Raw genomic sequence first — 24,638 nt, forward strand, 5'->3', positions numbered from 1 at the left:
AATCTTTTCTCTGAAATTACAAAAAAAAAAAACACACACACGATATCTTTCACTGTAACAGCGCCAAAAAGATTCAATTTTCTTTATTTTTGGTGGAATATTTAAAAACCGACTTGGGCGACAATGGGTTAATCGTTCCGTCGAGGATGGGAAACCATATTTCTCGATTTTGATTCAAGATATGCTAATTTTAGCCACTCCCTTTTATTGAACTTTTTATATAAATAAAAAAATGTTGTAACGAAAAAGGTCGAACTGCCCACAAAGTTTTTTTTCTACACGATTAGCTACTTTTAAGTACTCCTGAGTACATATGTAGATGTGCCAGTTCATAGAACGAATAGATAAAACCACACCATGAAAAACCTGTGTGTTTGGTGTGTGAGGGGTGTTGTCATGTAAAAAGAATCTCCACTCGAGTTCGTTATTCCTGGCCGCAGTACGTAGTCACCGTGGTGATCCCATGGGTGTCTTTCCGTGGAGTGAGGTCCATGCGAGGGCTGACCCTGGGCCTTATGAGCACCAGGGTTCAGAGCCAGATCGGTGCTAGTTGGGATATGAATCAACCAAGCCTACGCAACCACCATAGCTCCGGGACCCGTTGTGTACCCGATGGCCTCAGAAAGCGCCGATGTGCAGTGTGAGCCTCTAAATATCCCCATCAGTTCCACTTTGCCACATCCCATAGACCCATGGTGAGGGGGCCGAAAAGTCATGGTATACTTCTAGGATGTATGATGCAGCGCCATCTGCCGGTGCTCGTCTTCCTCTACGTGCTACGTAGCAGCGCCCTCTGACGGTGGGACACGCCTGCGATGAGTAGGCTATCGCCGTCTTGTAGCCTTGGTCAGCAGCTGTTGCTCTGATCAGGAAAATAGACATACAGAAAAACGTGGAGCTCATCCTAAAGAAGCTGAGGCAGCTGGTGCATTATGTCGGGCCTTAAAACGGCCAACCTACGCATACTCGCGCGGTGCAGGCAACTCAGTTGCCTGACATGGTAACTCCGTCGCCATCCATCTTGAGCCGGTGAGAGGAGGAGAGAAACTCACCCCGGGAGCTTCGTGAGTGTTATGAGTGAGTTGGAGTTTGAGTGACAAACCCCAAATTAATTTAGCCATGGCAGATTGCTTTAAAATCCTGATTGACGACCTTCTTGGGTTTGGACACGGTCTGCTCGGGCCAGGAGTCCAGAGTAAAGCTCAGTAGGCATCGCGCCCATAGGGTAAGTATGGGTGGATGTACGCTCGCTTACCGTTGATCACTCTCTCTTTGAGTTATAGCCAGTCACTTCACTCAGTGGCTGCTACCGCCGACGCGGAAGAAAAGAACCGCCAGCCTGGATCGGAGGCGGGCACAACGAGGTGGAGCTCGACCTGCCCTGATAGCCAGAACGGTACCTCGTCAGCCCAGGGCCTATTCCAAACGCGGCGCAAACACAGGAGCAACGGAGGCGCGCGACCGACCCGGGTTTTTTCACACTCAGTGTGAAACACACAGATAGAGAAGATGACTGAGGACGCAGTCTTTGGTAGGCGCAACGCCCTTACCAGATCCCCACCACCGTCAGCACCTGCGAAAGCTCAGGGCTCGAGCATGTTCAAGCCCGGCCCGGGTGGCAAAGAGAAGGAGCGACCGCACTCTGACCCATTAGAGCTGCTAAAAAACCTGGGTACTCGGGCCAATGAGCTGGTCAAGAGGATGAACGACCAGCGGCATGTGGACAACGTGATGAAAGATTTAGCCCTGAGAGTGGTAACCCTTCAGGCCCCGGTGGTCAACAATTTCGAGAAGCTGCACACCAGGACAATTGAGACCGCCACTACTGGTACCCAAACAGCTGCGAAGGCGCCGCACACCGGCTCAAAGAGGCTGCGCGAGTCGCCTCAAATGGCTGCGGAGCCCACAAAGAGGCAGAGAGGCACAAAGCTTCAACAAGCGTCGACCCAGCTCAAACCGCCGGCGCAGTCCCAGGATGAACTAACCCCCTCGGGTACAGTGGACCATGGTGCCACCCCAGCCGCTAAGAAACAGCTCAAGTGGCAGCAGGTGGGCCCTAGGGTAAGGAAAAAAAGGGAGCCCCGTGAGCGCGAGCCAAGGCCAGACGCAATAATCATTCAACCCCAGGGCGAGCTTAGCTATAGCGACATCCTCCGTATGGTCACCAGGCGCCAGGATGGCAAGCGACCTTCAGGAGGTAGGGGATAATGTTAACAGAATCCGGAGGACGGCAAAGGGCGAGCTCAAGGAGGATATCAGCGCGGCACTGGGACTGCAGACGGGCATCAGGGCGGTGTCAGAAGAACTCTGCGTGGAGGTCAGGGATCTCGACAGCCTGGTCGAGAAGGAGGACATCGCAGCAGCGATAGCTGCATCGATAGACGCCCCCAGCGTGGACACCAGCACCATTAAAAGCCTGAGGCCATCGTTCGCTGGTACGCAACTGGCAGTTGTGTGCCTGCCGCCCGTGCAGGCAAGAGCCCTGCTCATGGTGGGGAAACTTAAAGTCGGATGGACAAGCTGTAGGATCCGGGATCGGACAGCTCAACGACGATGCTACAGGTGTCTGGAGTTTGGGCATCTAGCAATCAGGTGCAAGAGCGCGGTGGATCGCACCGGATGCTGCCTCAGATGCGGCGTGAACGGGCACAAGGCGGCAACCTGTCAAAGCGATCCGCGGTGTTTCATCTGCACCGCTAACAACAGCAATGAGACGAACCTGCGGGTAGCAGGAGATGTCCAGCAGCCAGAAGCGTGCCCAGCTTGCCGGCCCAATAATGAAGGTTATGCAGTTCAACCTCAACCACTGCGCTGCGGCTCAAGACCTGCTGAGCCAATCCATAAGAGAATTGGCAATTGACCTCGCCATCCTCAGCGAGCCATATCAAACTAGGGAGTCCCCTGGGTTGATCTTGGATGCCACCAAAAAGGCCGCGATATGGCTATGCAGGGCCACGCCATTGCAGCTTTCCCTCTCAAGCGCTGCTGCTGGGTTTTTGCGCGCCAAGGTCGGAGGTGTGTGGATATACAGCGTCTACCTTGCCCCAAGCCTGACGCTCTCCGAGTTCGCAGGTACTCTAGACAACCTAGCGGCTGATGCTAGAGGACGTCACCCAGTAGCCATTGGAGGGGGCTTCAACGCGTGGGCTGAGGAGTGGGGAAGCGTGGCGACGAATGCGAAAGGTAGAGCTCTGCTGGAGATCATTGCGCCCCTGGACATCGCGCTCCTCAACGAGGGAAACCAGCATACCTTCTCCAGAGCAGGAATAGGATCGGTCATCGACCTTACATTTGACAGCAGCTCACTTTTTAATTCATCAGGCTGGAGCATCAGCAACATCTACACAGGGAGCGACCACAGGGCAATTATATGGGACACAGGCCAACAGACGTCTAGCGTAGAGACAGCTGCGCCCAGATAGAGATGCTATCGCGCCGAAACGCTCAATACGGCCATGTTCATGGAGCTTATGTCCAACCTCACGGCGAATGGAAATTCTGAATGCATGGCCAACCATGTCATGGAGCATCTGGAGGCAGTATGCACTGCCACCATGGCGCAGAGGAAGCACTACGGTCGCCACCACCAACCTGTGTTCTGGTGGAACGAGGACATTGCCGCGCTACGCCGGGAATGCAACCGAGCTCGACGCCGATACCAGCGCTCGCGCGGAAGCACTGCCTTTCCGCAATGGCAATCCACGTTTAGGGACTGCAGAAGGGCCCTCAAGGCGGCCATTAGGGATAGCAAGCGCCAGTGCTTTCTCAAGCTATGCGACTCTGCGGAGCAGGACCCATGGGGAAGGGCGTACAAGTTGGTGACGAACAAACTTTGCGCCAAAAAGCAGGCACCCCCATCGGACCCCGACACGACAAGATCCATCGTGGAGGAACTCTTTCCGCACAGGGCTGACCACATCGAGGATGTCCGTTGCCTCACACTGCAACCGCACAGTCAGGCACACATCGAGGAGGTGTCACTCGAGGAAGTCGAAAGCGCAGCCAGGAGCATCAGCCCGAACAAGGCTCCCGGGCCGGACTCTATCCCGAACAGAGCCCTCTTGCTCGCCCTCTCCACGCGTCCGGACATCTTTGCGAAGCTGCTAAATCAGTGCCTTCGGGAAGGAGTGTTCCCTATGAGGTGGAAAATACAGAAGCTAGTGCTTATTCCCAAGCCAGGCAAGCCGCCGGGGACAGCGTCGTCGTATAGGCCTATCTGCCTGATCGACACCGCGGTCAACACGGCGAGGTGGAGCTGCATCCTAAAAGCGCTGGAGAGTTTCGACACACCCAGGTACCTGCAGCGGATGGTACAAAGCTACTTTGAGAGAAGGCTGCTTTTGTACGACACGCAGGCTGGCACGGAGGGATACGAGGTATCGGCAGGCGTCCCGCAGGGTTCAGTGCTTGGCCCCACTCTGTGGAACGCAATGTATGACGGCATCTTGCGACTCAGCCTCCCCCACGGAGTACACATGATGGGTTTTGCAGACGATGTGGCTGTCCTAGTGGTGGCAAAAGACCTGTCCGTCGTGGAAACGACCTGCAACCAAACGATAGCGCGCATTCAACAGTGGCTGGACCTGGTCGGGCTCGAACTCGCACCCCACAAAAAAGAGGCAGTGCTGGTATCCAGCCGGAAGAAAGTCGAGACGGCCAACATCTCAGTGGCAGGTACCCTGGTTTCGTCTAAGCGCGCTATCAAATACCTTGGTGTCCTGGTGGACACACGTCTCTGCTTTCGGGAGCACTTGGCATACATGGGCACGAAGGCGGCGACCACCAACGGTGCGCTCTCGAGGCTAATGCTGAACACCCGAGGACCAAAGCAATGGCGGCGACAACTGCTAACGAGTGTCACGAGATCGGTGATGCTATATACGGCGCCAATCTGGGCAAAGGCCCTTCGAACAGCGAGCTACGCACGGGTACGCGGCGGCGAAAAGGCAGGTACGCATGGCGTGCAAACAGGAGAGTCTCAGAAAGTGGCAACAGCGCTGGGACACGACCACTAAGGGGCGTTGGACCCACCAGATTATCCCGTCCATCGACGCGTGGGTAAGCAGGAAGCACGGGCAGGTCAACTATTACCTGACTCAGCTCCTCAGTGGTCACGGCTGCTTCCGAAGCTACCTTCATCGCTTCGGGCACGCGGACTCCGCAGAATGCTCTTGGTGCGGGCACTACGTGGAGGAGGATGCCGAGCATGCGATATTTTCGTGTGGCAGGTTCGCAGCGCAGCGCCAGCGGCTAGAAGAAGCGCTGGGTGGAGCCGTAGTCAAGCAGAGCTTGGTGCCGTGCATGGAATTAAATGGAATTAAAACGAGGGGGAACGTTGTGAGTTGCTGCGGACACCGCAACTCTACAGTTATACCCGATACTTAGTCAGTATGGCTCTCCTCCGGCAGACGCCGCTAATATTGAACGACACGACAAAGAGTGCGTGCGAGAGAGACAGAAAATCAGTCTGACCGTGACGTCGGGCGCTGCGTAGCCACTGCAAATTGATTTGTTCCTATTGGCTATAAAAATGATCTGATCTGATCCAGATTCAGCAATCTGATAGATATGGTCATTATCTATGATTTAGTTTTCTCGAATGTGCAATATTGTGGATGCACCAGATTTTCGTCCTTTGTGTGGGCGGAAGGGGGTGGGGCGAAATTTTGAGATACACGTTTTATAGTAAGATCTAACAGAAGTGCGGATACCAAATTTGGTTACTCTAGCCTTAATAGTCTCTGAGATTTTTGAATATCCCCAGATTTTCGTCCTTTGCGGGGGCGGAAGGGGGTGTGGCGAAATTTTGAAACAAACTCGTCTCGGTCCGATATATTAGGAGTGTGGATACCAAATTTGGTTGCTCTAGCTTTTATAGTCTCTGAGATCTAGGCGCTAATGTTTTACTCTAAGCAAAGCCGCCTATGCTACGTGTGTGTTAGAGAGAGACGGGCGAGAAAAAATGAAATTGTTTTCTTGATGCTGGCTATAATAATAATACGATCCAATTTAGATTCCGCAGTCTTAAAGATATGGTCATTCTCTACAATTCTACGTTTTTGGTTTTCTCATATCTTTAAAATTGTGGATGCCACAGACTTTCGTCCTTTGTGGGGCGGAAGTGGGCGGGGCGAAGTTCTGAAATATTTTTGTAGCAGTGACATATCACAGAAGTCTGGATCCAAAACATCGTTGCTCTAGCTCTTATAGTCTTTGAGCACTAGGCGATGAAGGGGACGGACAGACGGACGGACGGACAGACGGACAGACGGACAGACAGACAGACAGACAGGGCCCAATCGACTCGGCTATTGATGCTGATCAAGAATATATATACTTTATGGGGTCGGAAACGATTCCTTCTGGACGTTACACACATCCACTTTTACCACAAATCTAATATACCCCAATACTCATTTTGGGTATCGGGTATAAAAAAAATGCATGTGCATGTCTAATGCCTTGGGGTAAACTATTGTAAACTTGTCCCGATCCACAGCGGCCATTGACGCGAAGGCATCTGAGTCCCCGATCAAAGTGAACGGTCTGCTCGGGCCAGGAGTCCAGAGTAAAGCTTAGTAGGCATCGCGCCCATAGGGTAAGTATGGGTGGATGTACGCTCGCTTACCGTTGATCTCTCTCTCTTTGAGTTATAGCCAGTCACTTCACTCAGTGGCTGCTACCGCCGACGCGAAAGAAAAGAACCGCCAGCCTGGATCGGAGGCGGGCACAACGAGGTGGAGCTCGACCTGCCCTGATAGCCAGAACGGTACCTCGTCAGCCCAGGACCTATTCCACCCCCGGCGGCTCCGCAGACACACGGAGCGCGGCGCAAACACAGGAGCAACGGAGGCGCGCGACCGACCCGGGTTTTTTCACACTCAGTGTGAAACACACAGATAGAGAAGATGACTGAGGACGCAGTCTTTGGTAGGCGCAACGCCCTTACCAGATCCCCACCACCGTCAGCACCTGCGAAAGCTCAGGGCTCGAGCATGTTCAAGCCCGGCCCGGGTGGCAAAGAGAAGGAGCGACCGCACTCTGACCCATTAGAGCTGCTAAAAAAACCTGGGTACTCGGGCCAATGAGCTGGTCAAGAGGATGAACGACCAGCGGCATGTGGACAACGTGATGAAAGATTTAGCCCTGAGAGTGGTAACCCTTCAGGCCCTGGTGGTCAACAATTTCGAGAAGCTGCACACCAGGACAATTGAGACCGCCACTACTGGTACCCAAACAGCTGCGAAGGCGCCGCACACCGGCTCAAAGAGGCTGCGCGAGTCGCCTCAAATGGCTGCGAAGCCCACAAAGAGGCAGAGAGGCACAAAGCTTCAACAAGCGTCGACCCAGCTCAAACCGCCGGCGCAGTCCCAGGATGAACTAACCCCCTCGGGTACAGTGGACCATGGTGCCCCCCCAGCCGCTAAGAAACAGCTCAAGTGGCAGCAGGTGGGCCCTAGGGTAAGGAAAAAAAGGGAGCCCCGTGAGCGCGAGCCAAGGCCAGACGCAATAATCATTCAACCCCAGGGCGAGCTTAGCTATAGCGACATCCTCCGTATGGTCACCAGGCGCCAGGATGGCAAGCGACCTTCAGGAGGTAGGGGATAATGTTAACAGAATCCGGAGGACGGCAAAGGGCGAGCTGCTGCTCGAGCTCAACGGCGCGAGCAAAAGAAACACATCTAAGCTCAAGGAGGATATCAGCGCGGCACTGGGACTGCAGACGGGCATCAGGGCGGTGTCAGAAGAACTCTGCGTGGAGGTCAGGGATCTCGACAGCCTGGTCGAGAAGGAGGACATCGCAGCAGCGATAGCTGCATCGATAGACGCCCCCAGCGTGGACACCAGCACCATAAAAAGCCTGAGGCCATCGTTCGCTGGTACGCAACTGGCAGTTGTGTGCCTGCCGCCCGTGCAGGCAAGAGCCCTGCTCATGGTGGGGAAACTTAAAGTCTGATGGACAAGCTGTAGGATCCGGGAGCGGACAGCTCAACGACGATGCTACAGGTGTCTGGAGTTTGGGCATCTAGCAATCAGGTGCAAGAGCGCGGTGGATCGCACCGGATGCTGCCTCAGATGCGGCGTGAACGGGCACAAGGCGGCAACCTGTCAAAGCGATCCGCGGTGTTTCATCTGCACCGCTAATAACAGCAATGAGACGAACCATTATGCGGCTAGCAGGAGATGTCCAGCAGCCAGGAGCGTGCCCAGCTTGCCGGCCCAATAATGAAGGTTATGCAGCTCAACCTCAACCACTGCGCTGCGGCTCAAGACCTGCTGAGCCAATCCATAAGAGAATTGGCAATTGACCTCGCCATCCTCAGCGAGCCATATCAAACTAGGGAGTCCCCTGGGTTCATCTTGGATGCCACCAAAAAGGCCGCGATATGGCTATGCGGGGGCACGCCATTGCAGCTTTCCCTCTCAAGCGCTGCTGCTGGGTTTGTGCGCGCCAAGGTCGGAGGTGTGTGGATATACAGCGTCTACCTTGCCCCAAGCCTGACGCTCTCCGAGTTCGCAGGTACTCTAGACAACCTAGCGGCTGATGCTAGAGGACGTCACCCAGTAGCCATTGGAGGGGACTTCAACGCGTGGGCTGAGGAGTGGGGAAGCGTGGCGACGAATGCGAGAGGTAGAGCTCTGCTGGAGATCATTGCGCCCCTGGACATCGCGCTCCTCAACGAGGGAAACCAGCATACCTTCTCCAGAGCAGGAATAGGATCGGTCATCGACCTTACATTTCTCAGCAGCTCACTTTTTATACCCGATACTCAAAATGAGTATTGGGGTATATTAGATTTGTGGTAAAAGTGGATGTGTGTAACGTCCAGAAGGAATCGTTTCCGACCCCATAAAGTATATATATTCTTGATCAGCATCAATAGCCGAGTCGATTGAGCCCTGTCTGTCTGTCCGTCCGTCCGTCCGTCCGTCCGTCCCCTTCAGCGCCTAGTGCTCAAAGACTATAAGATCTAGAGCAACGATGTTTTGGATCCAGACTTCTGTGATATGTCACTGCTACAAAAATATTTCAAAACTTCGCCCCGCCCACTTCCGCCCCCACAAAGAACGAAAATCTGTGGCATCCACATTTTTAAAGATATGAGAAAACCAAAAACGTAGAGTTGTAGAAAATGACCATATCTTTAAGACTGCGGAATCTAAATTGGATCGTATTATTATTATAGCCAGCATCAAGAAAACAATTTCATTTTTTCTCGCCCTGTCTCTCTCTAACACACACGTAGCATAGGCGGCTTTGCTTAGAGTAAAACATTAGCGCCTAGATCTCAGAGACTATGAAAGCTAGAGCAACCAAATTTGGTATCCACACTCCTAATATATCGGACCTTGACCGTTTTGTGTCAAAATTTCGCCACACCCCCTTCCGCCCCCGCAAAGGACGAAAATCTGGGGCATCCACAAATCTCAGAGACTATTAACGGTAGAGTAACCAAATTTAGTATCCGCACTCCTGTTAGATCTCACTATAAAACGTTTATCTCAAAATTTCGCCCCACCCTCTTCCGCCCACACAAAAGACGAAAATCTGTTGCATCCACAATATTGCAGATTCGAGAAAACTAAAAACGCAGAATCATAGATAACGACCATATCTATCAGATTGCTGAATCTGGAGCAGATCAGATAATTTTTATAGCTAATAGGAACAAATCAATTTGCAGTGGCTACGCAGCGCCCGACGTCACGGTCAGACTGATTTTCTGTCTCTCTCGCACGCACTCTTTCTCGAGTCGTTTAATATTCGCGGCGTCTGCCGGAGGGGAGCCATACTGACTAAGTATCGGGTATAAATGTAGAGTTGCGGCGTCCGCAGCAACTCACAACGTTCCCCCTCGTTTTATAGCCAAAAGGAACAAATCAATTTGCACTGGCTACGCAGCGCCCGACGTCACGCTCAGACTGATTTTCCGTCTCTCTCGAACGCACTCTTTGTCGTGTCGTTTAATATTAGCAGCGTCTGCCGGAGGAAAGCCATACTGAATTAGTATCGGGTATAACTGTAGAGTTGCGGTGTCCGCAGCAACTCACAACGTTCCCCCTCGTTAATTCATCGGGCTGGAGCATCAGCAACATCTACACAGGGAGCGACCACAGGGCAATTATATGGGACACAGGCCAACAGACGTCTAGCGTAGAGACAGCTGCGCCCAGATGGAGATGCTATCGCGCCGAAACGCTCAATACGGCCCTGTTCATGGAGCTTATGTCCAACCTCACGGCGAATGGAAATTCTGAATGCATGGCCAACCATGTCATGGAGCATCTGGAGGCAGCATGCACTGCCACGTTTAGGGACTGCAGAAGGGCCCTCAAGGCGGCCATTAGGGATAGCAAGCGCCAGTGCTTTCTCAAGCTATGCGACTCTGCGGAGCAGGACCCATGGGGAAGGGCGTACAAGTTGGTGACGAACAAACTTTGCGCCAAGAGGCAGGCACCCCCATCGGACCCCGACACGACAAGATCCATCGTGGAGGAACTCTTTCCGCACAGGGCTGACCACATCGGGGATGTCCGTTGCCTCACACTGCAACCGCACAGTCAGGCACACATCGAGGAGGTGTCACTCGAGGAAGTCGAAAGCGCAGCCAGGAGCATCACCCCGAACAAGGCTCCCGGGCCGGACTCTATCCCGAACAGAGCCCTCTTGCTCGCCCTCTCCACGCGTCCGGACATCTTTGCGAAGCTGCTAAATCAGTGCCTTCGGGAAGGAGTGTTCCCTATGAGGTGGAAAATACAGAAGCTAGTGCTTATTCCCAAGCCAGGCAAGCCGCCGGGGACAGCGTCGTCGTATAGGCCTATCTGCCTGATCGACACCGCGTTCAACACGGCGAGGTGGAGCTGCATCCTAAAAGCGCTGGAGAGTTTCGACACACCCAGGTACCTGCAGCGGATGGTACAAAGCTACTTTGAGAGAAGGCTGCTTTTGTACGACACGCAGGCTGGCACGGAGGAATACGAGGTATCGGCAGGCGTCCCGCAGGGTTCAGTGCTTGGCCCCACTATGTGGAACGCAATGTATGACGGCATCTTGCGACTCAGCCTCCCCCACGGAGTAAACATGGTGGGTTTTGCAGACGATGTGGCTGTCCTAGTGGTGGCAAAAGACCTGTCCGTCGTGGAAACGACCTGCAACAGTGGCTGGACCTGGTCGGGCTCGAACTCGCACCCCACAAAACAGAGGCAGTGCTGGCGACAACTGCTAACGAGTGTCACGAGATCGGTGATGCTATATACGGCGCCAATCTGGGCAAAGGCCCTTCGAACAGCGAGCTACGCACGGGGTCTGGCAGCCACGCACCGCCTCTCTTCGATTCGGATCACCAGTGCCTTCCGAACGGTCTCGGACGAGGCAGCACACGTGATCGCGGGCATAGCACCTCTGGAATTCCTGGCGGATGAACGGTCCACATACTACCAGGAAACACATGGCAGAGGAATGGACGCGGCGGCGAAAAGGCAGGTACGCATGGCGTGCAAACAGGAGAGTCTCAGAAGGTGGCAACAGCGCTGGGACACGACCACTAAGGGGCGTCGACGCGTGGGTAAGCAGGAAGCACGGGCAGGTCAACTTTTACCTGACTCAGCTCCTTAGTGGTCACGGCTGCTTCCGAAGCTACCTTCATCGCTTCGGGCACGCGGACTCCGCAGAATGCTCTTGGTGCGGGCACTACGTGGAGGAGGATGCCGAGCATGCGATATTTTCGTGTGGCAGGTTCGCAGCGCAGCGCCAGCGGCTAGAAGAAGCGCTGGGTGGAGCCGTAGTCAAGCAGAGCTTGGTGCCGTGCATGCTCCTGTCCCCGGAAAACTGGGAGGCGACGAGCTGCTTCGCGGCGACCATTATGAGGGAACTGCGCGCTGTTGAGCACCAGACAAGAGTCCAGTTAGTCTAAACGAAGCCTGCACATGTGTGAAGCATTGCTTCACGGCCGTACCACACATGTTGGGCTTGCATAGCCTAACCTTTAATATAGTTTGCTTTAAGTATAAAATAAGTTGTAAATACGAGCAATTAAATGGAATTAAAACGAGGGGGAACGTTGTGAGTTGCTGCGGACGCCGCAACTCTACATTTATACCCGATACTTAGTCAGTATGGCTCCCCTCCGGCAGACGCCGCGAATATTAAACGACACGAGAAAGAGTGCGTGCGAGAGAGACAGAAAATCAGTCTGACCGTGACGGCGGGCGCTGCGTAGCCACTGCAAATTGATTTGTTCCTATTGGCTATAAAAATTATCTGATCTGATCCAGATTCAGCAGTCTGATAGATATGGTCGTTATCTATGATTCTGCGTTTTTAGTTTTCTCGAATCTGCAATATTGTGGATGCAACAGATTTTCGTCCTTTGTGTGGGCGGAAGGGGGTGGGGCGAAATTTTGAGATAAACGTTTTATAGTGAGATCTAACAGGAGTGCGGATACTAAATTTGGTTACTCTACCGTTAATAGTCTCTGAGATTTGTGGATGCCCCAGATTTTCGTCCTTTGCGGGGGCGGAAGGGGGTGTGGCGAAATTTTGACACAAAACGGTCAAGGTCCGATATCACAGGAGTGTGGATACCAAAATTGGTTGCCCTGGCTTTTATAGGTTCTGAGATCCTTGAACTCATATTTTGCAATTGGCTAAACCGACCATGAAACCTGTGTGTCAGAGAGAGACAGAGCGAGAAAGAATGAAATTGTTTTCTTGATTCTGGCTATAATAATAATACGATCTGGTTCAGATTTTGCACTCTAGAAGATATAGTCATCTTCTACGATTCTGCGTTTTTAGTTTTCTCGTATCGTCGAAATTGTGGATGCCACAGATTTTCGCAGAAGTCTGGATCCAAAACATCGTTGCTCTAGCTCTTATAGTCTTTGAGCACTAGGCGCTGAAGGGGACGGACAGACGGACGGACGGACAGACGGACAGACATTCAGGGCTCAATCGCCTCGGCTATTGATGCTGATCCAGAATATATATACTTTATTGGGTCGGAAACGATTCCTTCTGGACGTTACACACATCCACTTTTACCACAAATCTAATATACCCCAATACTCATTTTGAGTATCGGGTATAATAAAAGAAAGTTACATAGCCCCTCCCATCAGGTAACCAACCTCTACCAAAGAATTTTCGCACATGTGGCTTATATCAGTTAAATCTGTTAAGGGGGCATGGTGCACATGCCAAGGCCGCCTCAATATATCAATTCGCGTGCCGAAATTTAATAAGTGCTCTCCAGAATTAAGCCCTGTTTTAAAACCCAAAATTTAATCACTGTTACATACAGTTACAGTTAAATAACCCCCGCTTGCATGCAGGTTCGTTGCAGCAACAGAGAACCAATTATAAGCCACCAACAAGACTGATTGCTGATAATAATAATATTTCAGTTTTGCATTTAAATTTTCTCATCGTCATACATACGTGACGAGAAAAGTTCTGAATTTTTGAATAATGTGCAATCATTGAGACGGCACACTTCCCAAGTGATGGCTCAGTAACTTCGATGGCGCATATCCTCACAAAACGCCAGACGCTGACAGTCTGTAATATATGATTATTATAATGAAAATACAATGAAGATTAGTCGATATTTAATTGGAGTAAAGTAATTACAGTGGGGTACTGGGAGGAGAATATATTAAGGCTTAAGGAATAACACGGAATAAAAGAGCAGTGTTTACATGGTTGGGTGGGTAAACTCGAAATAACAACACCTGAATCCGCGCGGCTATACATATGACACAATCGACTGGATTTCTGTAACCCCTAACGCCAGGTTGGCAATTAAAATCTTTTTTATGTGTTTAACTAGAACAACTAAAAGATCCAGCCCATCCAAATAGCCCTGGGCGAAAGATCCCCCAAAATATTGTGGAGGGAAACAAGGATGATAGTTTTCCCACGGATTTGATAACCGTTACGGGCACCGAAGGCGAATTCCCACCTGTTCAATGAATCTACCTCCTCTTGCATTTACGGCATTAACTGCTTGCATTAACATACCCTTTTGGTCAATTTAAAACTAGCCGGCAAAATTTTTTTAAATTTTTAATTAAATTTGAGTTTTCACTCCATTCAATCCAGTCATAATTCCATTTTCATGGTTTAAAATGTGTGTGTTAATTGTTGATAGTACAAAAACTGTTTATGACTTCGTACGAAAACATTTGGAACTAAAGATAGCAGCTAAGATGAGACTTAAATTGTTCTTTATTCTGTTGTTGATTATTCTAGCAATGGTTTTATTAATGACGAAAGTCAGTGCCAAACGATGGGCTGATGGAGTAGATGGAGTGTGTGCCTAATCACTTTTTATAGTGTTAAATTATACCAATAAAGATGATGTAGCAAGCTTAGCGATAGTTGAATTAAACAAGTAAATTCATTATTTTTGAGATACCAGCTGATCTCAAAGCGTAGAGCTCTGAGATACACTACTCACAATGCAGGCAGCCGAAACTGAGGTTTGCACATACCTATCTATCAAATGTAGACCTCAAAGTATTATAATTCAACTAACTAATCGCCAATTCCACAGCCCAAGCGTACCAAGAGTTATATTGATGAGGTATACCGACTTTTAGAGGAAAAGCCAGGGGTTGAAGAAATATTAATCATGAATCGTTCCGGTGTGCCGATCAAAACGTCAATGGAACGCCAAGATGCACTTCAAAATGCCTGTCTTTATGAGAATTTGCGTGAAAAGTGTCAGGCATTTCTATCAAAAATGGAGCCACCACAGCTCCTGACCATGTTGCGAGTCCGTACCAGATTCCACGAGGTCCTGCTAACACCTGATGGCAAGATAACCGTTTTGGTAGTGCAAAATCCAAAGGATACACATCTTAAGGTAGAGGATCTAAATCGTCATTCCTCCAATTTTTAAATAATTGCTCCTACATATATCTACGTTGTTAGTCATCCAACTTCTTACACGTAAAACATTCTTCTCACTTTGTACACAGCCCAAACACAACAAACTGTTCATTTATGTGACTACCTGAATATAAATTCAATCAAATAAGTAATAAATAGTCCTCAGAGCTTCAGCTTAAAAACAAAATTTATTCCAAAAACAGATGACATTTTCTGACCAACAGAAAGTAAATATATTCTTGTACTCGTATTTATAAAACACATTTCATTTTCATACTCTTCAGTATGTACAACATAAACGTTAAGTTCTTCTAGAACTAATGTAAAATATTGAATTTGGTTGTCTGTTGTTTATTTAAATGGATTAATCCTTCAATGGGAAACAGTGCCCGAATCAGTGCAGATTTAGCTTGGACAACGTCAAGTCATTCTCGTCAATAGGGGACACCGTTAGTTTCATTTTGTGCTCCTTGGCCATTTTGGATAACATTACAATATCCGAGTTTTTATAGGCACCCCGCAAAAGTGCCACCGACGATTTTTCGGAAGTCTCAAGCTCCTTCATAAGTTCTTCAACACTGGGATTACATTTGGTTTCATCCTTTACTTCTTTAAACTTCTGGCCTGACAACGCACGAGTCCAAATGTCCTGAGATGCCTCTTTGTATTTTTTGATTTTCTTGTCCAGGTCAGTAATCTTAGCACTGATCTCATTGTTATCGGGCTGCTTGGCTTGAGCCTGCATAAAAATACACCGAGCATCCTTATATTCGCCTAAGGCGGACAGGGCGCAACCTTCCTGGTAGAGGGCCTTACAGGAAGGCGTATTTTCAGTGAGACGCCGCAAGGCTTTCATCGTAATGCACACGCGTTTGGGATTATGCAATTTATTGTAGCAGATCATCAAGTTTTGCTGGAAAAGTTAAAAAAAAAAACACATAAGTGGGGATGAGCCACGACGCTACAAGTTGCATAGTTACATTGAGAGTGATCAACAGAGCGATTTGCTTGCGCTCATCCTCATCATTGGCTAAACGGCAATAGTTTAGAGAGCTTACGGCCCGCTCGAAGGCAGTGACGGCGTTGCGGTAGCGAAAGCGCTTCACACAGTCCTTGCCATGCATGTGCATGTCTAATGCCTTGGGGTAAACTATTGCAAACTTGTCCCGATCCACAGCGGCCATTGACGCGAAGGCATCTGAGTCCCCGATCAATGTGAAGTGAAGAACTTCGATTTTGAAAAGTCCATCTGAACGTGGTTTAATGCGCGGCGGGCAGCCCATCTCGTGAAATAGCAACTTATAGGATATAATAAATTCGGCTTTTTCATATGGGCGCATGGTAAGTACAGCAGCCTGGAGGCCTTCTAGCACATCGCAACCTGCACCGGTCTCAAAATAGAATTTAGTTCGGCGCATCAATGAGGAATCAAAAGGAGAACTCTCGCCTTCCCAATAACCACTATAGCGCACAGCGACACGTGCCTTGTCTGGCACCAGACCTCGGCCCTGGTGCCCCTCACGTGTGATGCGCTTAAAAATGTTCTCATTGATCGGCTCCATCAATTTTTTGAGTTCCTCGAACGATTGGGTCGATGGAGAAGCGAGCTCTTCTTCATCAACATCTGGAGCGTTATCACAATCTTCCATTTCGTCGACATTAAAGTCATCATCGCCAGCCCCAAATGGCGACTGTTCTACCTCAAATTGTGAGCCAGAGCCAACGAGTTTTCTAGAAGAGTAAGAGGCAGCGTCTAGGCAGCACATGATTGTGCAAATGTATCAAATTTCGATGCTTACCCAAGTTGCAGTGGTTCCTTGAGCATTTGAGTGCAATATGAAAAATTATCTTCCATTTTTTCCACACTTTTTCCCAACTTTAACTTGTTTGGGTTAATTACAAAAATGCGCGATAGGCAGTGACACCCTCAGAAATATACCAAGTATATACCGATGAAAAAACGACCTTAGCCCACTTATGACCTCTTTAATTAAACAGGATAACAAATTGAGTTAAACTGCGGAAAATAATACTGTTTGAAAATCTTTTCTCTGAAATTACAAAAAAAAAACACACACACGATATCTTTCACTGTAACAGCGCCAAAATGATTAAATTTTCTTTATTTTTGGTGGAATATTAAAAAACCGCCTTGGGCGACAATGGGTTAATCGTTCCGTCGAGGATGGGAAACCATATTTCTCGATTTTGATTCAAGATATGCTAATTTTAGCCACTCCCTTTTATTGAACTTTTTATATAAATAAAAAAATGTTGTAACGAAAAAGGTCGAACTGCCCACAAAGTTTTTTTTCTACACGATTAGCTACTTTTAAGTACTCCTGAGTACATACATATGTAGATGTGCCAGTTCATAGAACGAATAGATAAAACCACACCATGAAAAACCACGAATTCATTAAACATTTCTAACGCCCCAAATCTATCTGCGTATTTGAAAAGTAATTAAAAAATTTAATTTTTTTTATCTTGTGTGGACGTTGACATGCAATGACTGCATCTTTCAAGAGGCGATGCAGTTACTGCACCGTCAAGTGGCCCGTGTGACACCAGCAGAAGGCTGTTACGCGCGGATCCCAGGCAAAACGCAGCCTTCCTCCCGCCCAACCGACCGAGGGGCGCTGCCGCATGACGCGCGGTGCGTAGCCGAACCAAACGCGAACATGCAAGAAAGATAGCTATTAGACTAACATTCGAGGAAAATTAGTACTAAACTTACTAAGAAACTAAGCATGCAATCAAAGTACAAATACCACTACAGTTACTAATTAATAGAAAGGTGTGTAAGGATTAATAATTTAATAAGAGGAAGAGAATTAGTGGTGGATATAATACGGTAGAGGGAATTATAATCCGAGCATAAGACCCTAAACGGTTCATGCAAGGAATAATTCGATCTACAAAGTGGAAGGAACAACGGTATAAAATTTCTAGTCAGTCTAATAGGAATCGTGAAGTTTATGCGGCTCAACAGATCAGGGCTGTCTATGTCACCCCTGATCAAGTTGTGCATAAATATCACACCAAGCATTTTTCTACGGTTAACTAAGGATGGGAGGTTTACTAATAGTAGTCTACTAGAGTAAGATGGGAGTCTTACACCCGCATCCCAGTTAAGGCCCCGCAGAGCAAAGAGTAAAAAGTTTTTCTGTACTGATTCTATACGGTCCTGGTGTACTTTGTACTGAGGGCACCATACACAGGAGCCGTATTCTAAGATCGGACGAACAAGCGAGGTATAGAGAGTCTTTGTTATATAGGGGTCGTCAAATTCCTTTGACCACCTCTTTATAAACCCAAGCACGCTCATGGCCTTATTTACCATGGTAGAAATGTGTTCGGAAAACTTTAACTTGGGGTCTAACATAACACCCAGATCATCCACCAGGGTAATTCTCTCAAGAGAACCACCAAATAGGGTGTAAGGAATTAATTTTGTAATAATAAAACGAGGGGGAACGTTGTGAGTTGCTGCGGACGCCGCAACTCTACATTTATACCCGATACTTAGTCAGTATGGCTCCCCTCCGGCAGACGCCACGAATATTAAACGACACGAGAAAGAGTGCGTGCGAGAGAGACAGAAAATCAGTCTGACCGTGACGTCGGGCGCTGCGTAGCCACTGCAAATTGATTTGTTCCTTTTGGCTATAAAAATTATCTGATCTGATCCAGATTCAGCAATCTGATAGATATGGTCGTTATCTATGATTCTGCGTTTTTAGTTTTCTCGAATCTGCAATATTGTGGATGCAACAGATTTTCGTCCTTTGTGTGGGCGGAAGGGGGTGGGGCGAAATTTTGAGATATACTTTTTATAGTGAGATCTAACAGGAGTGCGGATACTAAATTTGGTTACTCTACCGTTAATAGTCTCTGAGATTTGTGGATGCCCCAGATTTTCGTCCTTTGCGGGGGCGGAAGGGGGTGTGGCGAAATTTTGACACAAAACGGTCAAGGTCCGATATCACAGGAGTGTGGATACCAAAATTGGTTGCCCTGGCTCTTATAGGTTCTGAGATCCTTGAACTCATATTTTGCAATTGGCTAAACCGACCATGAAACCTGTGTGTCAGAGAGAGACAGAGCGAGAAAGAATGAAATTGTTTTCTTGATTCTGGCTATAATAATAATACGATCTGGTTCAGATTTTGCACTCTAGAAGATATAGTCATCTTCTACGATTCTGCGTTTTTAGTTTTCTCGTATCGTCGAAATTGTGGATGCCACAGATTTTCGCCCTTTGTGGGGGCGGAAGTGGGGGGGCGCAAAGTTTTGAAATATTCTTGTAGCAGTGACATATCACAGAAGTCTGGATCCAAAACATCGTTGCTCTAGCTCTTATAGTCCTTGGGTCGGAAACGATTCCTTCTGGACGTTACACACATCCACTTTTACCACAAATCTAATATACCCCAATACTCATTTTGAGTATCGGGTATAATAAAAGAAAGTTACATAGCCCCTCCCATCAGGTAACCAACCTCTACCAAAGAATTTTCGCACATGTGGCTAATATCAGTTAAATCTGTTAAGGGGGCATGGTGCACATGCCAAGGCCGCCTCAATATATCAATTCGCGTGCCGAAATTTAATAAGTGCTCTCCAGAATTAAGCCCTGTTTTTAAAACCCAAAATTTAATCACTGTTACATACAGTTACAGTTAAATACCCCCCGCTTGCATTCAGGTTCGTTGCAGCAATAGAGAACCAATTATAAGCCACCAACAAGACTGATTGCTGATAATAATAATATTTCAGTTTTGCATTTAAATTTTCTCATCGTCATACATACATGACGAGAAAAGTTCTGAATTTTTGAATAATGTGCAATCATTGAGACGGCACACTTCCCAAGTGATGGCACAGTAACTTCGATGGCGCATATCCTCACAAAACGCCAGACGCTGACAGTCTGTAATATATGATTATTATAATGAAAATACAATGAAGATTAGTCGATATTTAATTGGAGTAAAGTAATTACAGTGGGGTACTGGGAGGAGAATATATTAAGGCTTAAGGAATAACACGGAATAAAAGAGCAGTGTTTACATGGTTGGGTGGGTAAACTCGAAATAACAACACCTGAATCCGCGCGGCTATACATATGACACAATCGACTGGATTTCTGTAACCCCTAACGCCAGGTTGGCAATTAAAATCTTTTTTATGTGTTTAACTAAAACAACTAAAAGATCCAGCCCATCCAAATAGCCCTGGGCGAAAAATCCCCCAAAATATTGTGGATGATAGTTTTCCCACGGATTTGATAACCGTTACGGGCACCGAAGGCGAATTCCCACCTGTTCAATGAATCTACCTCCTCTTGCATTTACGGCATTAACTGCTTGCATTAACATACCCTTTTGGTCAATTTAAAACTAGCCGGCAAAATTTTTTTAAATTTTTAATTAAATTTGAGTTTTCACTCCATTCAATCCAGTCATAATTCCATTTTCATGGTTTAAAATGTGTGTGTTAATTGTTGATAGTACAAAAACTGTTTATGACTTCGTACGAAAACATTTGGAACTAAAGATAGCAGCTAAGATGAGACTTAAATTGTTCTTTATTCTGTTGTTGATTATTCTAGCAATGGTTTTATTAATGACGAAAGTCAGTGCCAAACGATGGGCTGATGGAGTAGATGGAGTGTGTGCCTAATCACTTTTTATAGTGTTAAATTATACCAATAAAGATGATGTAGCAAGCTTAGCGATAGTTGAATTAAACAAGTAAATTCATTATTTTTGAGATACCAGCTGATCTCAAAGCGTAGAGCTCTGAGATACACTACTCACAATGCAGGCAGCCGAAACTGAGGTTTGCACATACCTATCTATCAAATGTAGACCTCAAAGTATTATAATTCAACTAACTAATCGCCAATTCCACAGCCCAAGCGTACCAAGAGTTATATTGATGAGGTATACCGACTTTTAGAGGAAAAGCCAGGGGTTGAAGAAATATTAATCATGAATCGTTCCGGTGTGCCGATCAAAACGTCAATGGAACGCCAAGACGCACTTCAACATGCATGTCTTTATGAGAATTTGCGGGAAAAGTGTCAGGCATTTCTATCAAAAATGGAGCCACCACAGCTCCTGACCATGTTGCGAGTCCGTACCAGATTCCACGAGGTCCTGCTAACACCTGATGGCAAGATAACCGTTTTGGTAGTGCAAAATCCAAAGGATACACATCTTAAGGTAGAGGATCTAAATCGTCATTCCTCCAATTTTTAAATAATTGCTCCTACATATATCTACGTTGTTAGTCATCCAACTTCTTACACGTAAAACATTCTCACTTTGTACACAGCCCAAACACAACAAACTGTTCATTTATGTGACTACCTGAATATAAATTCAATCAAATAAGTAATAAATAGTCCTCAGAGCTTCAGCTTAAAAACAAAATTTATTCCAAAAACAGATGACATTTTCTGACCAACAGAAAGTAAATATATTCTTGTACTCGTATTTATAAAACACATTTCATTTTCATACTCTTCAGTATGTACAACATAAACGTTAAGTTCTTCTAGAACTAATGTAAAATATTGAATTTGGTTGTCTGTTGTTTATTTAAATGGATTAATCCTTCAATAGGAAACAGTGCCCGAATCAGTGCAGATTTAGCTTGGACAACGTCAAGTCATTCTCTTCAATAGGGGACACCGTTAGTTTCATTTTGTGCTCCTTGGCCATTTTGGATAACATTACAATGTCCGAGTTTATATAGGCACCCCGCAAAAGTGCCACCGACGATTTTTCGGAAGTCTCAAGCTCCTTCACAAGTTCTTCAACACTGGGATTACATTTGGTTTCATCCTTTACTTCTTTAAACTTCTGGCCTGACAACGCACGAGTCCAAATGTCCTGAGATGCCTCTTTGTATTTTTTGATTTTCTTGTCCAGGTCAGTAATCTTAGCACTGATCTCATTGTTATCGGGCCGCTTGGCTTGAGCCTGCATAAAAATACATCGAGCATCCTTATATTCGCCTAAGGCGGACAGGGCGCAACCTTCCTGGTAGAGGGCCTTACAGGGCCTTAGAGGGCTTATTTTCAGTGAGACGCCGCAAGGCTTTCATCGTAATGCACACGCGTTTGGGATTATGCAATTTATTGTAGCAGATCATCAAGTTTTGCTGGAAAAGTTAAAAAAAAACACATAAGTGGGGATGAGCCACGACGCTACAAGTTGCATAGTTACATTGAGAGTGATCAACAGAGCGATTTGCTTGCGCTCATCCTCATCATTGGCTAGACGGCAATAGTTTAGAGAGCTTACGGCCCGCTCGAAGGCAGTGACGGCGTTGCGGTAGCGAAAGCGCTTCACACAGTCCTTGCCATGCATGTGCATGTCTAATGCCTTGGGGTAAACTATTGCAAACTTGTCCCGATCCACAGCGGCCATTGACGCGAAGGCATCTGAGTCCCCGATCAATGTGAAGTGAAGAACTTCGATTTTGAAAAGTCCATCTGAACGTGGTTTAATGCGCGGCGGGCAGCCCATCTCGTGAAATAGCAACTTATAGGATATAATAAATTCGGCTTTTTCATATGGGCGCATGGTAAGTACAGCAGCCTGGAGGCCTTCTAGCACATCGCAACCTGCACCGGTCTCAAAATAGAATTTAGTTCGGCGCATCAATGAGGAATCAAAAGGAGAACTCTCGCCTTCCCAATAACCACTATAGCGCACAGCGACACGTGCCTTGTCTGGCACCAGACCTCGGCCCTGGTGGCCCTCACGTGTGATGCGCTTAAAAATGTTCTCATTGATCGGCTCCATCAATTTTTTGAGTTCCTCGAACGATTGGGTCGATGGAGAAGCGAGCTCTTCTTCATCAACATCTGGAGCGTTATCACAATCTTCCATTTCGTCGACATTAAAGTCATCATCGCCAGCCCCAAATGGCGACTGTTCTACCTCAAATTGTGAGCCAGAGCCAACGAGTTTTCTAGAAGAGTAAGAGGCAGCGTCTAGGCAGCACATGATTGTGCAAATGTATCAAGTTTCGATGCTTGCCCAAGTTGCAGTGGTTCCTTGAGCATTTGAGTGCAATATGAAAAATTATCTTCCATTTTTTCCACACTTTTTCCCAACTTTAACTTGTTTGGGTTAATTACAAAAATGCGCGATAGGCAGTGACACCCTCAGAAATATACCAAGTATATACCGATGAAAAAACGACCTTAGCCCACTTATGACCTCTTTAATTAAACAGGATAACAAATTGAGTTAAACTGCGGAAAATAATACTGTTTGTAAATCTTTTCTCTGAAATTACAAAAAAAAAAAACACGCACACGATATCTTTCACTGTAACAGCGCCAAAATGATTCAATTTTCTTTATTTTTGGTGGAATATTAAAAAACCGCCTTGGGCGACAATGGGTTAATCGTTCCGTCGAGGATGGGAAACCATATTTCTCGATTTTGATTCAAGATATGCTAATTTTAGCCACTCCCTTTTATTGAACTTTTTATATAAATAAAAAAATGTTGTAACGAAAAAGGTCGAACTGCCCACAAAGTTTTTTTTCTACACGATTAGCTACTTTTAAGTACTCCTGAGTACATACATATGTAGATGTGCCAGTTCATAGAACGAATAGATAAAACCACACCATGAAAAACCACGAATTCATTAAACATTTCTAACGCCCCAAATCTATCTGCGTATTTGAAAAGTAATTAAAAAATTTAATTTTTTTTATCTTGTGTGGACGTTGACATGCAATGACTGCATCTTTCAAGAGGCGATGCAGTTACTGCACCGTCAAGTGGCCCGTGTGACACCAGCAGAAGGCTGTTACGCGCGGATCCCAGGCAAAACGCAGCCTTCCTCCCGCCCAACCGACCGAGGGGCGCTGCCGCATGACGCGCGGTGCGTAGCCGAACCAAACGCGAACATGCAAGAAAGATAGCTATTAGACTAACATTCGAGGAAAATTAGTACTAAACTTACTAAGAAACTAAGCATGCAATCAAAGTACAAATACCACTACAGTTACTAATTAATAGAAAGGTGTGTAAGGATTAATAATTTAATAAGAGGAAGAGAATTAGTGGTGGATATAATACGGTAGAGGGAATTATAATCCGAGCATAAGACCCTAAACGGTTCATGCAAGGAATAATTCGATCTACAAAGTGGAAGGAACAACGGTATAAAATTTCTAGTCAGTCTAATAGGAATCGTGAAGTTTATGCGGCTCAACAGATCAGGGCTGTCTATGTCACCCCTGATCAAGTTGTGCATAAATATCACACCAAGCATTTTTCTACGGTTAACTAAGGATGGGAGGTTTACTAATAGTAGTCTACTAGAGTAAGATGGGAGTCTTACACCCGCATCCCAGTTAAGGCCCCGCAGAGCAAAGAGTAAAAAGTTTTTCTGTACTGATTCTATACGGTCCTGGTGTACTTTGTACTGAGGGCACCATACACAGGAGCCGTATTCTAAGATCGGACGAACAAGCGAGGTATAGAGAGTCTTTGTTATATAGGGGTCGTCAAATTCCTTTGACCACCTCTTTATAAACCCAAGCACGCTCATGGCCTTATTTACCATGGTAGAAATGTGTTCGGAAAACTTTAACTTGGGGTCTAACATAAAACCCAGATCATCCACCAGGGTAATTCTCTCAAGAGAACCACCAAATAGGGTGTAAGGAATTAATTTTGTAATAATAAAACGAGGGGGA

The 24,638-nt window shown here is 47.1% G+C and overlaps 5 protein-coding genes across 13 annotated transcripts; 3 read left to right on the top strand and 2 right to left on the bottom strand.

The window, feature by feature from the left end:
* The first annotated feature begins 855 nt into the window (after positions 1-855).
* LOC117190266 lies at positions 856-2,235 on the top strand. 6 transcript variants are annotated; one of them, XM_033395326.1, is made up of 3 exons: positions 856-1,077; positions 1,118-1,225; positions 1,284-2,235. In XM_033395326.1, the coding sequence occupies exon 3, from the start codon at positions 1,510-1,512 to the stop codon at positions 2,206-2,208; it is 699 nt and encodes a 232-aa protein (XP_033251217.1). In that variant the 5' UTR covers positions 856-1,077; positions 1,118-1,225; positions 1,284-1,509; the 3' UTR covers positions 2,209-2,235. The 6 variants fall into 6 exon arrangements, with proteins under 6 accessions (XP_033251217.1, XP_033251216.1, XP_033251218.1 ...); XM_033395325.1 differs by having other exon boundaries at positions 1,127-1,225; XM_033395327.1 differs by having other exon boundaries at positions 856-1,064.
* A 1,427-nt stretch (positions 2,236-3,662) lies between these two features.
* Positions 3,663-12,050, top strand: LOC117190263. The gene is made up of 2 exons (XM_033395320.1): positions 3,663-3,709; positions 10,318-12,050. The coding sequence occupies exon 2, from the start codon at positions 10,745-10,747 to the stop codon at positions 11,615-11,617; it is 873 nt and encodes a 290-aa protein (XP_033251211.1). The 5' UTR covers positions 3,663-3,709; positions 10,318-10,744; the 3' UTR covers positions 11,618-12,050.
* Positions 12,051-14,160: 2,110 nt separating this feature from the next.
* On the top strand, positions 14,161-21,442 carry LOC117190270 (dynein light chain roadblock-type 1-like). Of its 3 annotated transcripts, none has more exons than XM_033395338.1 (3): positions 14,161-14,509; positions 14,559-14,870; positions 20,818-21,442. In XM_033395338.1, exons 2-3 carry the CDS (start codon positions 14,637-14,639, stop codon positions 21,163-21,165), a joined length of 582 nt encoding a protein of 193 aa, XP_033251229.1. In that variant the 5' UTR covers positions 14,161-14,509; positions 14,559-14,636; the 3' UTR covers positions 21,166-21,442. The 3 variants fall into 3 exon arrangements, with proteins under 3 accessions (XP_033251229.1, XP_033251228.1, XP_033251230.1); XM_033395337.1 differs by having other exon boundaries at positions 14,164-14,484; XM_033395339.1 differs by lacking the exons at positions 14,161-14,509; positions 14,559-14,870 and adding an exon at positions 20,430-20,743.
* LOC117190228 (inactive peptidyl-prolyl cis-trans isomerase shutdown-like) lies at positions 15,066-16,827 on the bottom strand. Its single transcript, XM_033395280.1, has 3 exons — positions 16,696-16,827; positions 15,877-16,627; positions 15,066-15,809 (listed from the first exon to the last, which is right to left on the bottom strand). The coding sequence occupies exons 1-3, from the start codon at positions 16,749-16,751 to the stop codon at positions 15,291-15,293; spliced, it is 1,326 nt and encodes a 441-aa protein (XP_033251171.1). The 5' UTR covers positions 16,752-16,827; the 3' UTR covers positions 15,066-15,290.
* LOC117190250 (inactive peptidyl-prolyl cis-trans isomerase shutdown-like) lies at positions 15,626-23,087 on the bottom strand. 2 transcript variants are annotated; one of them, XM_033395305.1, is made up of 4 exons: positions 22,957-23,087; positions 22,138-22,888; positions 21,964-22,072; positions 15,626-15,707 (listed from the first exon to the last, which is right to left on the bottom strand). In XM_033395305.1, the coding sequence occupies exons 1-3, from the start codon at positions 23,010-23,012 to the stop codon at positions 21,965-21,967; spliced, it is 915 nt and encodes a 304-aa protein (XP_033251196.1). In that variant the 5' UTR covers positions 23,013-23,087; the 3' UTR covers positions 15,626-15,707; position 21,964. The 2 variants fall into 2 exon arrangements, with proteins under 2 accessions (XP_033251196.1, XP_033251195.1); XM_033395304.1 differs by lacking the exon at positions 15,626-15,707 and having other exon boundaries at positions 21,755-22,072.
* Between the last annotated feature and the right edge of the window lie 1,551 nt (positions 23,088-24,638).

Source organism: Drosophila miranda (genome assembly GCF_003369915.1).
Source record: "Drosophila miranda strain MSH22 chromosome Y unlocalized genomic scaffold, D.miranda_PacBio2.1 Contig_Y1_pilon, whole genome shotgun sequence".
In the NCBI taxonomy this organism is placed as follows: domain Eukaryota; kingdom Metazoa; phylum Arthropoda; class Insecta; order Diptera; family Drosophilidae; genus Drosophila; species Drosophila miranda.

Bases quoted from the DNA above. Each gene is read 5' to 3' on its own strand.
- LOC117190266 (XM_033395324.1), top strand. From the start codon at position 1,510: ATGACTGAGGACGCAGTCTTTGGTAGGCGCAACGCCCTTACCAGATCC.
- LOC117190263 (XM_033395320.1), top strand. From the start codon at position 10,745: ATGAGGTGGAAAATACAGAAGCTAGTGCTTATTCCCAAGCCAGGCAAG.
- LOC117190270 (XM_033395337.1), top strand. From the start codon at position 14,464: ATGCAGGCAGCCGAAACTGAG. The intron at 14,485-14,558 runs GTTTGCACATAC...CCAATTCCACAG, and splicing joins TGCAGGCAGCCGAAACTGAG to CCCAAGCGTACCAAGAGTTA. The intron at 14,871-20,817 runs GTAGAGGATCTA...CCAATTCCACAG, and splicing joins CAAAGGATACACATCTTAAG to CCCAAGCGTACCAAGAGTTA.
- LOC117190228 (XM_033395280.1), bottom strand. From the start codon at position 16,751: ATGGAAGATAATTTTTCATATTGCACTCAAATGCTCAAGGAACCACTG. The intron at 16,628-16,695 runs GTAAGCATCGAA...TTACTCTTCTAG, and splicing joins AAGGAACCACTGCAACTTGG to AAAACTCGTTGGCTCTGGCT. The intron at 15,810-15,876 runs GTAACTATGCAA...TAACTTTTCCAG, and splicing joins CTCTGTTGATCACTCTCAAT to CAAAACTTGATGATCTGCTA.
- LOC117190250 (XM_033395305.1), bottom strand. From the start codon at position 23,012: ATGGAAGATAATTTTTCATATTGCACTCAAATGCTCAAGGAACCACTG. The intron at 22,889-22,956 runs GCAAGCATCGAA...TTACTCTTCTAG, and splicing joins AAGGAACCACTGCAACTTGG to AAAACTCGTTGGCTCTGGCT. The intron at 22,073-22,137 runs GTAACTATGCAA...TAACTTTTCCAG, and splicing joins CTCTGTTGATCACTCTCAAT to CAAAACTTGATGATCTGCTA.